Source organism: Geotrypetes seraphini, chromosome 7 (genome assembly GCF_902459505.1).
Source record: "Geotrypetes seraphini chromosome 7, aGeoSer1.1, whole genome shotgun sequence".
NCBI lineage: Eukaryota > Metazoa > Chordata > Amphibia > Gymnophiona > Dermophiidae > Geotrypetes > Geotrypetes seraphini.
Window position 1 is genome coordinate 122,357,474 of NC_047090.1, and position 12,172 is coordinate 122,369,645.

Below are 12,172 nucleotides of genomic sequence, written 5' to 3' on the forward strand. Positions count from 1 at the left end.
CTGACATTGGAGAACAATTACAAATAAGCAGGTACCTATGTTGAAAGACTGAAGTTTCTGTAGTTGCAAAAATTGAAACTTGATTTGTATATAGCAGCATATATTTGAATTGAATTTATTTTCTCTGCAGATTCGAGGGTAGATCTGCAAATGAAGGTGAACCAATCGCAGATGGTCTAATCGGCAAGCGAGGTCAGCAAGTGCTCAAAGGTTTTTGAGAGCTCAATAAAAGTGGAAACCTGGATCTTTTCTTGTCAGACTTGAACACCAGTTTATCTTCAGTTAAAGAAACAATGGGCAAAATTTAGCTGGTGCTTTTGGCACTTGCCAGGAAGCATTTTGGAGGCGTTGCTGAAGGAACTTGTGTTGATTGCAGTCCCGTTGATCTCACTAAGAAGTGTACAAATGGTTTCTACTGCTCTGTTACTAAATTGGAATATAGTATGGAGGCTATGGTCATAGTGAAATCAATAGCAATCTTTGTGATGTAGCCAGATCGGTATTAACTTTGATGAAGTGTTATACTTGGCAGCATCTGGCTTTTAGCCTCATCTCCTATAAATCTAATATTTAACAGTACTAATGGGTATGCATACTTCGACTGCTATGTAATAGTGAGGCATATAAATTTAAAATTTTGACAACACAAGATTTCATGTATCAGAAAGCAATGCCTTGTTTACTGAAGCAGTGTAGTCCTAGTCTCATACTTACATTATTTTGTGATGACCTCTGTGTGTGTTGGTAATGTATGCAAACACAAAACGCTGTACATATAATCTATATGTTTGTGCTTCACGCTTAATTCGTTTTAAAAGTTAGTTGGTTTCTTTGTAGATATACAATGCTTTTATTGGACCAGTTTTCTAAGTATGATATAGTACATGGGGTTTCAAGACTGTGTTAAACCATTTTTGACCTGCATTCTTGATCTTACATGTAGCATCATCTTTGGGTTATTCGTTCTTTGGTCCAATAAAATATATCACAACTTCTGTGCTCTTTGAACCAACACTCTCTTCTTACAGATGTATCATAGAAGCACAATGGATATTTATGGCCGTAAAAACATCACTTGTTGCAAATATTGCTGCTTATGACAAAAGCTAAGATAACACCTTTAATTTGTTTCCCATAAACTAACTATCACTCTGTAATATCATAGAAACCATGCTGACAGTCTTGAAATGTGCTGTCCTCTGGGTTTGAAATGCCTACTTTTAAGTGGTTGCAATTCTGAACTAGATTTTAGATTTGGAGTAATTTAATTTAGAAATTCTTCTCACTGTTTCCTTTCATTTCCCATTTGGGCACAGCCTTAAATTTGTTCACTTGCAGTTAAATATATGCTGTCAATCTGCATTGATTTCAGCATGTGGATGCAATTTTGAGAGAGGCTGGAGAAAATTGCTAGCTTGCGTTTACGTGCTACTCAGATTCATCAACAAAGTTTGAAAGGGAAATTTCTATATGGTGCTTCCCTTTTGAAAATATGGTCCTGTGAGAAATATGGTGCAAAATATCCATAGTAAAGGACACAATGAGAATTCAAAATTTAATTCCCACATATACTTTCCTTTCCCCGACTCCCACATTTTTGTAACTTTTAGATGTATTCAAAAGTTTGTGCTGTCTCAGTGAGGCAATTTTCAAACAGTCTTCCATCTAACCACTAGTAAAGCATTTATGTGAACATATTTTGCTATTGGGTTCTGTTATAATATAGCTACTGTAAAAGGAATATCCTGATTTCTTATACAAGCAGTACTTTTTATGAGCAGCTATTTCTTCACTTGGCCTGCCTTCCAGCCCTCTTACGGGCTCAGCAGACCTGACCATCTCCAGCTACAGCACAGTGAAGAGGAAGGGAGATCGAGTCGTCTCCCTTCACTGCACCGGAAGGCAGATCATGTTCGGTGGTTAGCTCCGCCCCCAGCAGCCGTTTCTTCACCTGGCCTGCCTCCCAGCCCTCTTAAGGGCTTAGCAGACCAGGCCATCTCCAGCCGCAGCAAAGTGAAGGGGAAGGGAGATCGAGTCGTCCCCTTCACTGTACATCACACATCACGACTACACATAACATGCCTCCAACATTCCAGGCCGCCCCCCTCCCCACCCCCTTTCCCACTATATCCCCAACCTTCCTCACAACACTATACTTCACCATCCCCATCATCACAGGCCAAGGTAAACATGATGACCTAGCTTCTCAATACAAAAACAACCATACCAGAAACCCTGCCAGCCTCATCCCCATCCTACCCTCCCCACCAGCAATACACTCAAATTTGTACTCATCAATGCAAGATCAGTTAACAACAAGACCTTCCTCAGTTAACAAGAAGACCTTCCTCCTCCATGACCTCATCTGTGACATGTGGGACGCCCTCATGGTTACCGAAATCTGGCTCCAAGACAACGATGGGATAGCACTAGGCGTCCTCCAGGCTACCAGGCCCTAGCCTGCTCAAGCACCACTGGGAAAGGAGGCGGAGTGGCCACCATTGTCGAGACCTCCACCACACCAAAACTGATAAGCTCTATGAACGTTGCCACCCTAGAGGCCCTAGCCTTCACCATGGGCCACAAACACAAAATCACCCTCATCCTACTCTACAGAGTACCCCACTCCACAGCACAAACCCTAGAGGCCCTCCTCGAATTCATCACCAAGCTATCTATCTCCCACAAACATGTGACCATCCTAGGAGACTTCAACTTCCCAGATTACCCCAACACCTCAGGAATGAGTGACAGCTTCCTCTCCTCCCTCACCGACCTGGGATTCCACCAGCAGGCAACACCTGATACTTAAACTTCACCCATTGGGACCTGACTGCAGAGCCCCAACAAACAACCTGCACCACTACACCTGTCCCATGGTCAGACCACCACCTCATTGAGTTCCAACTCCCGCTCAAAACTACCCCAGCCCCGCTAAAAGGTCCTATCTCACCCATCCAACATCGAATCCCTAACTCAGTCAACCCTACAGTCATGGCCGCAGGCATTCCCAATCTAAACGAAACCTTCACTGAATATCCCACTCCATCGACCTAGCAGCCGCCACCTGGCATTCCAAAATCCAGTCCCTCTATAATAGCCTCGCTCAGACAAAAACAACACGAATAACCACCAACAAAACACCTGCTCCCTGGTACACCAGCGATCTCCGATCCATAAAAAGATCACTGAGGAAAGCAGAAAGAAACTGGATCAAACACCCAAATTCAGAACCCAAAGCTCACTGGAAAAAAAATCTACCACCTACAAAGCCGCCATCTTAGAAGCAAAAAAAGCCTACTACTCTCACTTCCTACAGAAAGTCCCAGCCAGATCCAAGCAACTGTTTGCCCTTACTAACCAACTCTTCACCAACGCCTAAGGAAAAAAAACCCAACTGAACTTGATAGTGAGGCTCTCTCGGACTTCTTCCAGTCCAAGGTACAAACCATCCGCAATAATCTTGACACCGCCACCAGCACCAACCCCCCCACCAACATACCCCCAACCCAACCCCAATACTCCATCCTCTGCCACTCTATACCAACTTCACATGGCCACCCATGCTGAGGTTCTCGAAACCGGCACTATCCTCAACCCCTGCCCATCCAGCCTCCTCCTATCCATAGAAGACGCCATGGTGGAATCTATCTTCAATTATATTACCTCTAAATCAGAAACAAACCTCCCCTCTGCAACACTAACAGGCTTTAATCACACACACACAAACCAATCACATAACAGGTAGCAACATGGAAAAAGAAAATAAGGATTCTCTGACAGTGTGAGAGCATATATTTTAACAGCACCATTTTTGGGAATGGATAGTGCAGCAGGTATTCTGGATGATGGGTGAACGAATGTCTTCAATAAACAAAAAGATCACATACGCCTTGAGTTACACAGTGCCTCTTTAGTTGATTTTTGTAAGTTGGAAATCATCCCGAGGGGATTCCGAATGTCTCGGGCCCCTCGTTTATTCGAGGATGACCCCACTTTTGTTGACCATTGGAATAAGATCTTAAATCGCTGCTCCCTGGATCTGATGCTGTTGCTGATTCAAACGGCGCAGGGTCGGATTCAGGGTGAACAACAGATCATTACTGAGGCACTAGAAGGTTTGAAAACCTCAGAGGCGTATGAGAGTAAATTGAATGAGATGCGAGGTAAAGCTGATAGGTTTAAAGGAGAATTGCGTTAGCAGAAAATTAAAAAATTTCAAAGGGACCAGAGGGACTATTCCTCAGGTTTTGTGTATACATGGATGAGATGTGATAATGCTGGTAATGGCAAGGGGGGGGGGGTCAAAAGTAAACTACTAGGTTTCAAATATCATCTGAGGGTTCAAGTGGCAGTGAGGATGTCCCCCAAAGAGCTGAGAAGGAAGGGGAACCCAAGCAGCCCAGAAGGCGAGGCAGTAGTCGCAGGAAATATCAAATGAGGTTTCAGTCCAGAGCGGATCAATTGTGGTGAATATTTCAAACTATATTCTCTCCAATGTGAAAGAGTGTGTTAGCTAAGGGATTGTCATTTGTTCCCACTGAAAAACATTCCTCTTTTCAATTTCGGGTGGAATTGGAAAATTTCATCAGGAAATTACAATTGAGGTTATTTTTTGATTCCATGAGGGATCGTTCTGTTGTTAGGAATAAGTCTGGGTGGACCCCTCCGGGCCCCCTGGATCCGATCCTCAGTGCTTTTCGTCTTGCGGTACTGAGAGACATTACTGCAATGGAAAAGTTAGATAGACAATTTCACCATAATTTGACACGTGCTGAGCATGATGCTCTGGTGAGGTTGAAAACTGAGACCTCGATTGTTATACGGCGTGCCAATAAGGGGGGGTGCCATAGTGGTATGGGGACGGGAACAATATTTGATAGAAGCTAATAAGCAACTCCAGCAGGCTAACAACTATCTTCCCTTGGATAGTGATCCGTCTGAATAAATTTTTGATGTTTTGGTTAGGATGTTGAATATGGGGAGACAGGCTGGTTTCCTGACGAAAGCTGAATATAGCTTTTTGTCGTTTCAACATTTTAAAGTTCCTGCCTTTTATTTATTCCCAAAGATACATAAGAATGTGCATACCGCCCCCCCCTCCTCCCCCGGGTAGACCTATAGTGTCAGGGAAGGATTCTTTGTTAGAATGAGTGTGCCAATATGTGGAAATCCACCTTCATCCTTGCCTTTCCTTTGTGCCATCTTTATTGAAGGACACCACTCATTTTTTGAATCTACTAGGAAGCTGGGAGCGTGATCTGTCCAAGGTGACATTTCTAGTGACGTTTGATGTGGCTTCCCTGTACTCCTCCATTCCTCAGGATGAGGCTTTGGAGGTGTTACAACATTTTCTGAGTCAACTGCCTCGACCATGGCTGGTTCCCACTGATTTTCTGTTGGGGCTTATAGCTCTAGCTATGAAGAAGAACTATTTTTTGTTTGAGGGTCAGTTCTACATGCAACTCTCGGGGGTTGCTATGGGTGCCACTTTTGCCCCTACTATAGCCAATTTGTTCATGGGGGTACTTTGAAGATCGGTTTATTTACCCCTCTAGATTTTGTCAAGCGATGGTGGGTTGGACCCGCTTTATTGACGATATTTTCTGTCTCTGGCATGGATCTTTGGAAGAGTTGTTCTCATTCAGAGACTATATCAATGCTTGTCATCCTGCGCTGAAATTTGAGATGAATTTCCATTGCACTAGGATAGCGTTTTTGGACGTTACTGTGAAAATTGAGGGTGGCTTGATACACACCACTGTACGTGTCAAGAAACTGATCGTAATTCTCTATTGCAATTTAGCAGCATGCACCCATATGCTATGAAGACCAGCATTCCGTTTGCCCAATTTTTGCACTACAGACGCATCTGCAGCACTAATGAAGAATTTCGATACCAATCTGCCCTACTACAGAAGAGATTTGTTAACAGGGGTTATCCCATCCATGTGGTAGCGAGGGCCTGGAAAAGGGCTCTATATAACCATAGAGAGGCCTTACTTGAATACCGTCAGGGGCAAGGATCCCAAGACATGGTCCCCTTTGTCTCTATATTCAATCATATGTCCAGAAGTTCACAGCGGGTCATTTGCTGACACTCTAACATTTTAAGGGTACATTCGAGCCTACAACATCTTCAGATTTTATTTTCTTATGGCCGTAATCGGAACCTTAGTGATATACTTAGTCCTAATGTTTTGAGACCTGCTTTGTCTGTTCTGGACATGGAGACTATAGGGGGCCACAGAAGTTGTGGACAGTGTTCAGTGTGTCCTGTAATGATTGAATCTGACAGGTTTGTGCACCCTAAGACTGGTAAAGTTTATAAACTACGAAGTGCCACTTCATGTAGAACAAAGGGGGTAGTTTATATTATAATGTGTCTCTGCTTTATGATCTATGTGGGGCACACTTATCGTCAATTCAAGACCAGAATAATTGAGCAATTGGGGTTCTGATTTAGAGGTAATATAATTGGAGTTTAACTGACTCTTTTCCTGAGAGTATACTTATTAGTGGAATCTATCTTCCCCATCATTAATTCCTCCCTCTCCACGGGGACAGTACCACTCAGCTGGAAGTTGGCAATTATCAAACCCACACTCAAAAAATCCGCCCTCGACCCTAACGAATCCAGCAACTACCGGCCAATCTCCAAACTCCCATTTCTCCCATTTGTCTCCAAACTCCTAGAACGAATAGTGCTTCGCCGATTACATCCTTTTATAGAAGAACAAGCTACATTGTCCCCCGTACAATCTGGCTTCCAAACAGGCCACAGCACAGAGTCAGTACTCCTGGATATCATAGATGACAGCTGGTTGATACTCGACAAAGGCAGTGATGCCTTACTGGTCCTACTTGACCTCAGCACTGTCTTTGACACTGTCGACCACCACTTCCTCTTATCCAGACTCTGACCTCGGAATCAAGGACTTTGCCCTCCAGTGGTTCATCTCCTTCCTTCACCAAAAAACCCAAACAGTCCTACTAGGACCACACAAATCTAACCCCAAACCTATCAAATATGGTGTTCCCCAAAGCGCTCTTCTATCCCCCCTCCTATTTAACCTCTACATCAGACTTGTCATCGATATAGCCCAGAAGTACAACATTAAAATCCACTCCTACGCCGATGACATCCAGCTATTCCTCCCACTAGGCGAAAACCGATCATCCCAAATCGCCAGCCTCCAATTCTGCCTTTCTGACATGAAAACCTGGATGACTAACAACAAACTACAGCTGAATGCTTCCAATACCGAACTTTTATGGATCAGGAAAAAAACTACCAAATACACATGCCCAACACTATCCTGGGATTCTACCTCATTAACAGCAGCAGATCAGTTACGCAGCCTAGGAGTAACTTTAGATGGCCACCTGTCCCTGTCCACCCACGTATCTCAAGTAGTTTTCACCTCCTACCTCCACCAACTGAAATGGATCAAACCCTACATCTCCAAACCAGACCTAGCCTAACTCCTCTACGCCTATGTTCTCTCCAGGATGAATTACTGCAACTCCCTATTTAACGGAGTGGCCAAAAAAGATCTCAAACGATTCCAGCGTGTACAAAATGCAGCAATCCACCTCCTACACAGCCTCAACTACCGCGACCCCATCTCCCCAGCTCTCCGCGCAGAGCACTGGCTTCAGATCAACCAACGCTGCATATTCAAGGCCCTGGTAATAGCGCATAAGATTTTACACCACCACCCCAGCCTACATAGGATTGAAGCTAACACTATACATCCCCACCCACCTCCTCCGCTCTGAAACGGAGAAGCGCCTATGCATCCCCCCAGGAAGGTCTCTTCTGTCAGAAACTGCCCGCAAACGCTCCTACAGCCACTTGATCCCCCAACTCTGGAACCAGCTTCCCCATGCAAATCAGATTACAGAACTCATTGATGACCTTCCGGAAAGCTATAAAGACCCTCCTCTTCAACTAAAATTCCAACTGCAATCAATCCCCATTGCTCCTTAAAATTCCCCCTTCCTCCTGCATCCACTTCTCCATTCTTAATCTATACTTAAGTTGCTGTATAGTCTTTGTATTGTCCAAATGTATTCCGCTGTGAATGTTCGCTTGTAACCCGTTCTGAGCTACTGGGAGGACGGGATAGAAATCAAATTAAATAAATAAAGTTAAGTTTCTCTGTGCTCTGGCAGCAGCAGAACTAGATCTCTAGAATGACCTTATAAAGCCTGGTCAATTTCCGTCTTTTTTTTTTTTTTTTTTACCTCTGGTCAGAAGTAGTAAATTATGTTTCAGTGTACAATAATAGGTGCATCATTTTGGATAAGTGGGTTATTGCCCCATGGCTGCGAGCCTGTGCAGAAGGAATCAATTTTAGATTTTTTTCTGTAACTCTCCTACTTCACTGGGAGCTCTACTACCATCAACAGCCTGAAAATCAACATTGGAGGAGACATTCTGGATGAGACGGTGATTTATTCTCCTTTACCAGCTACTGTTCAGAGCTGAAGCAGGCTGCAGCACATTGCCAGCACAGTTCACAGTGAATACTATGAGGAGAATTGGGGAAGATCTGAAAATTGACTTTTCAGTGGTTTATGCTTCGTCCCCTGTGTTTCCCCCTCCTCAAAAATTCTAAATTTGCCAATTTTTATCTGGTTTTCAGACATTCTTTGGTGCCAAAATCCTGACAGCAGCCATCCTGGATTTTAAGTCTTTTTTTCTAACGTTTCCTGCAGCTCCAAAACTTTGTTGGGATGGAGTCCTTGGGCTCTTTTACCACTATTCCATGCCAGGAATGCACAAATTGTGCGCTTCAGGAGTGTTCTTGCACCACGCACTGCACATGAAGCGCATGTCACAAAGGATACCTCTTAGGCTGAACTCCAAGCCATTCGGTTGGCTCTGGTGAAACTACAGAAGACCAATGGAAGGCTAGGCAGTCAGGGTCTTCTTGGACAATGCTATGGAGTGGTATTTGTCAATTGCTAGGGGGGCATCAAGAGTGCCCATCTGTGTCTGAAGGTACGTTTACTCTTCATCTGGGTGGAATATCATCTACATGTGCTCTCTGCAGCGCATGTAGCAGGAGTGGACAGTGTTCAAGCTGACTTTCTCAGCAGACAGACCTTGGATCCAGGTGAGTGGGCGCTATCTGAGATAGCATTCCAAGCCATAGTTCCCCACGATTTGACCTTATGGCCACAGCAAAGAACAAAAAGGTGGACAGGTTCTTCAGTCGAAGATATGAGCCTAGAAGTGCCAGTCTGGATACTTTGGTCCAGCCATGGCTGCAGAGCATACTTTTTTGTGTCTTTCCCCCGTGGTCCATGACAGGCCAAATCCTTCAAAGGATTGCAAGTCATTGGGGAAGGGTCAATCTCTTAGCTCCAGACTGGCCAAACAGACCATGTTATTTGGATCTGTGCGTCTATAGACATGTCCAAGTCTCAAGTTACAGGTGCATCAAGGTCTTCTTTCTCAAGATCCAGTGTGATTAGAAGATCCGGATCGCTTTGCTCTTATGGCATGGTTCTTGAACATGAGGTGTTAGCACAAAAAGGGTAAGACTCTTCCTCAAGTATAAAAAGTTGACCACGATCTTGGCCTATACTAAAGCATGGCAGACTTCCTAGCACTGGTGTACCCAGGAGAAGGTGGAACAGTTTTCAGCTTTGATATCTGTGGTGTTGGCTTTCCTCCAAGCCGGCCTTGACAAAGGACTAAGAGCGGCTTTCCTTCAGGACCAAGTTGCCGGACTTTCTGGTTTCAGAGCTTGGGATTGCAAATCTATACTAGTGTCTCAATCAGTCATAGCCAGTTTATTGAAGGGTGCACTACGTATTAGACCCCCTTGTCAAAGCCCCATTCCCTTTGTGGGATCTTAATGTGGTTCTGCGGGGTCTTAGCCAGGCTCCATTCAAGCTGCTGAAGGAAGCACCACTTATGGACTTGACTCTCAAAAGACAGGGTTATTTTCTGGTTGCTGTTTTTTCTGGTTACCTTGGCAAGATGTGTCTCGGAACGCCAGGCTCTTTCTCATGGAGAACCTTTCCTTAGATTCTCTGACACTGAAGTCTCTTTACACATCGTTCCTTCCTTCCTGCTGAAAGTAGTTTTGGCGTTCCATGACAATCAAGAAGTTCAATTGCCGGTGTTCAAGTCCACAGGTTCCAAGAAACAGGACCAGTTTTTGAGGAAGCTGGATGTTAGGAGTTCTTCAGTATCTGGAGATCACCCACAAGTTTTGGCTCTCTGACCCTCTTTTTGTACTGACTAATCCAGCTAAATGAGGTGCGCCAGCTTCCAAGGCCACGATTTCTTGGTAGATCCATAAAGCCATTTCGTCAGCATACATTGTGGGAAACAGATTGTAGAGTGTAAGCTTTTCTGAGCAGGGACTGTATTATATGTTAAAATGTACAGCACTGTGTCCATCTTTCAGCGCTATAGAAATAATAAATAGTAGTACTGTTTCTGTGAAGGCATTTTTGACCAGAAGTGTAGCTTCATCATGGGCAGAAGCGAGGGCAGTCTCTCCAGTGGAGATTTGTAGGGCGGTGACTTGGTCCATTTTACTTAACTTTGTTAAGTTTTTCAGAATGGCTATGGCAGCAAGCGTGGTCTCTGTCTTTGAGTACTTAGTGCTACGTGCCAACAATCAGCCCGCCTTATATTTCTGAGACTGCTTTTGTACGTCCCGCTTGTCCAGAATTACACCCCTATTGCACTGGAAAAAGAGATTAGGGTCTTACCTTGCTAATATCTTTTCCAGTAGATAGGTGTGTCATTCTGGATCCCCGCCCTATGAATGGACAATAATCGGACTGGAAAAGTGTCACGAGTGGAGTGCTGCAGGGTTTGGTGTTTGGGCCTGTGCTCTTCAACATAATTATAAACGAACGACCTAGAAATTGGCACGAGTGAGGTGATTAAATTTGCAGGCGATACAAAGTTATTCAGAGTAGTGAGGACACAGAGGGATTCTGAAGACCCACAAGGAGATGTAAATATGCTCAAGGAATGGGCCGTGAAATGGCAAATGAGGTTAGAAACAGAGTATGACGGCAGAAAAGGGCCGACGGCCCAACAAGTCTCTCCACTCAAGAACCCTCCCTCCTTCGAGAATCCATCTTTTATGCATTCCTCTGGAGCGACCCCACCTGTCTGTCCCATCGTCCCTTGAACTCGAGCGTGGTACTGGCCTCGACTACCTGACGTGGAAGACCATTCCATCGATCAATTACCCTTTTGGTGAAGAAATATTTCCTGGCGTCCCCATGAAATCTTCCCCCCCTGAGTTTTAGCGGATGCCCTCTTGTCGCTGTGGGACCTGTAAGACAAACGATTTCTTCCTCCACATCAATGCTGCCCGTGATGTATTTGAATGTTTCTGTCATGTCCCCCCCTTTCTCTGCACTCTTCAAAAGAATATAAGCGCAGCCTGCTCAAACGTTCTTCATATGGGAGATTTTTTAGTCCTGTGGCCATTCACTGAATCGACTCCATTCTCTTCACATCCTTTTGATAATGTGGCCTCCAAAACTGAAAACAGTACTTCAGGTGAGGTCTCACCATTGATTTGTACGGCGGCAGTATAACTTCAGGCTTTTGGCTGATAAAGCTCCTTCTGATGCAGCCCAGCATTTGTCTAGCTTTTGCTGTAGCTTTCTCCACCTGATTCGCAGCTTTCATATCTTCCCGGATGATTACTCCCAAGTCCCGTTCTGCTACAGTTCTGGTTAGGTTTTCACCATTCAGGGTGTATGTTCTGCATGGATTTCTGCTACCAAGGTGCATTACCTTACATTTTTTGGCATTAAAATTTAGTTGCCAAGTACTGGACCATTGTTCTAGTAAAAGTAGGTCCTGCTCCATAGTGCCGGGCATGGTTGCGCTATCAGGTTCTGCTGCGCTGCCCACAACATTGCATAATTAACGTCATCGGTGAATAATGTAATTTTACCTCGAAGTCCCTGAGGCAGGTCCCTTACAAAGATATTGAATAGTATTGGGCCCAAGACCGAGCCCTGCGGTACTCCACTGGTCACTTCCGACGTTTTTGAGGGAATACCATTTACCATTACCATTTGAAGTCTACCGCTAAGTCAGTCTTCTACCCATGCAGTCAGTGTTTCTCCTAGGCCCATCTCGTTCATCTTGTTCAATAACCTATGGTGTGGGACA

General features: G+C 44.5%; 1 protein-coding gene across 5 annotated transcripts in view; it reads left to right on the plus strand.

Annotated features, from left to right (window-relative positions):
- CCDC9B (coiled-coil domain containing 9B) overlaps positions 1-12,172 on the plus strand; it is a 229,332-nt gene that overhangs the window by 161,479 nt on the left and 55,681 nt on the right. For all 5 annotated transcript variants that reach the window (XM_033951784.1, XM_033951783.1, XM_033951786.1 and 2 more), the window contains one exon: positions 131-192. In XM_033951784.1, the coding sequence (XP_033807675.1) occupies positions 131-192 (62 nt within the window). The remainder of the gene's footprint in view (positions 1-130; positions 193-12,172) is intronic.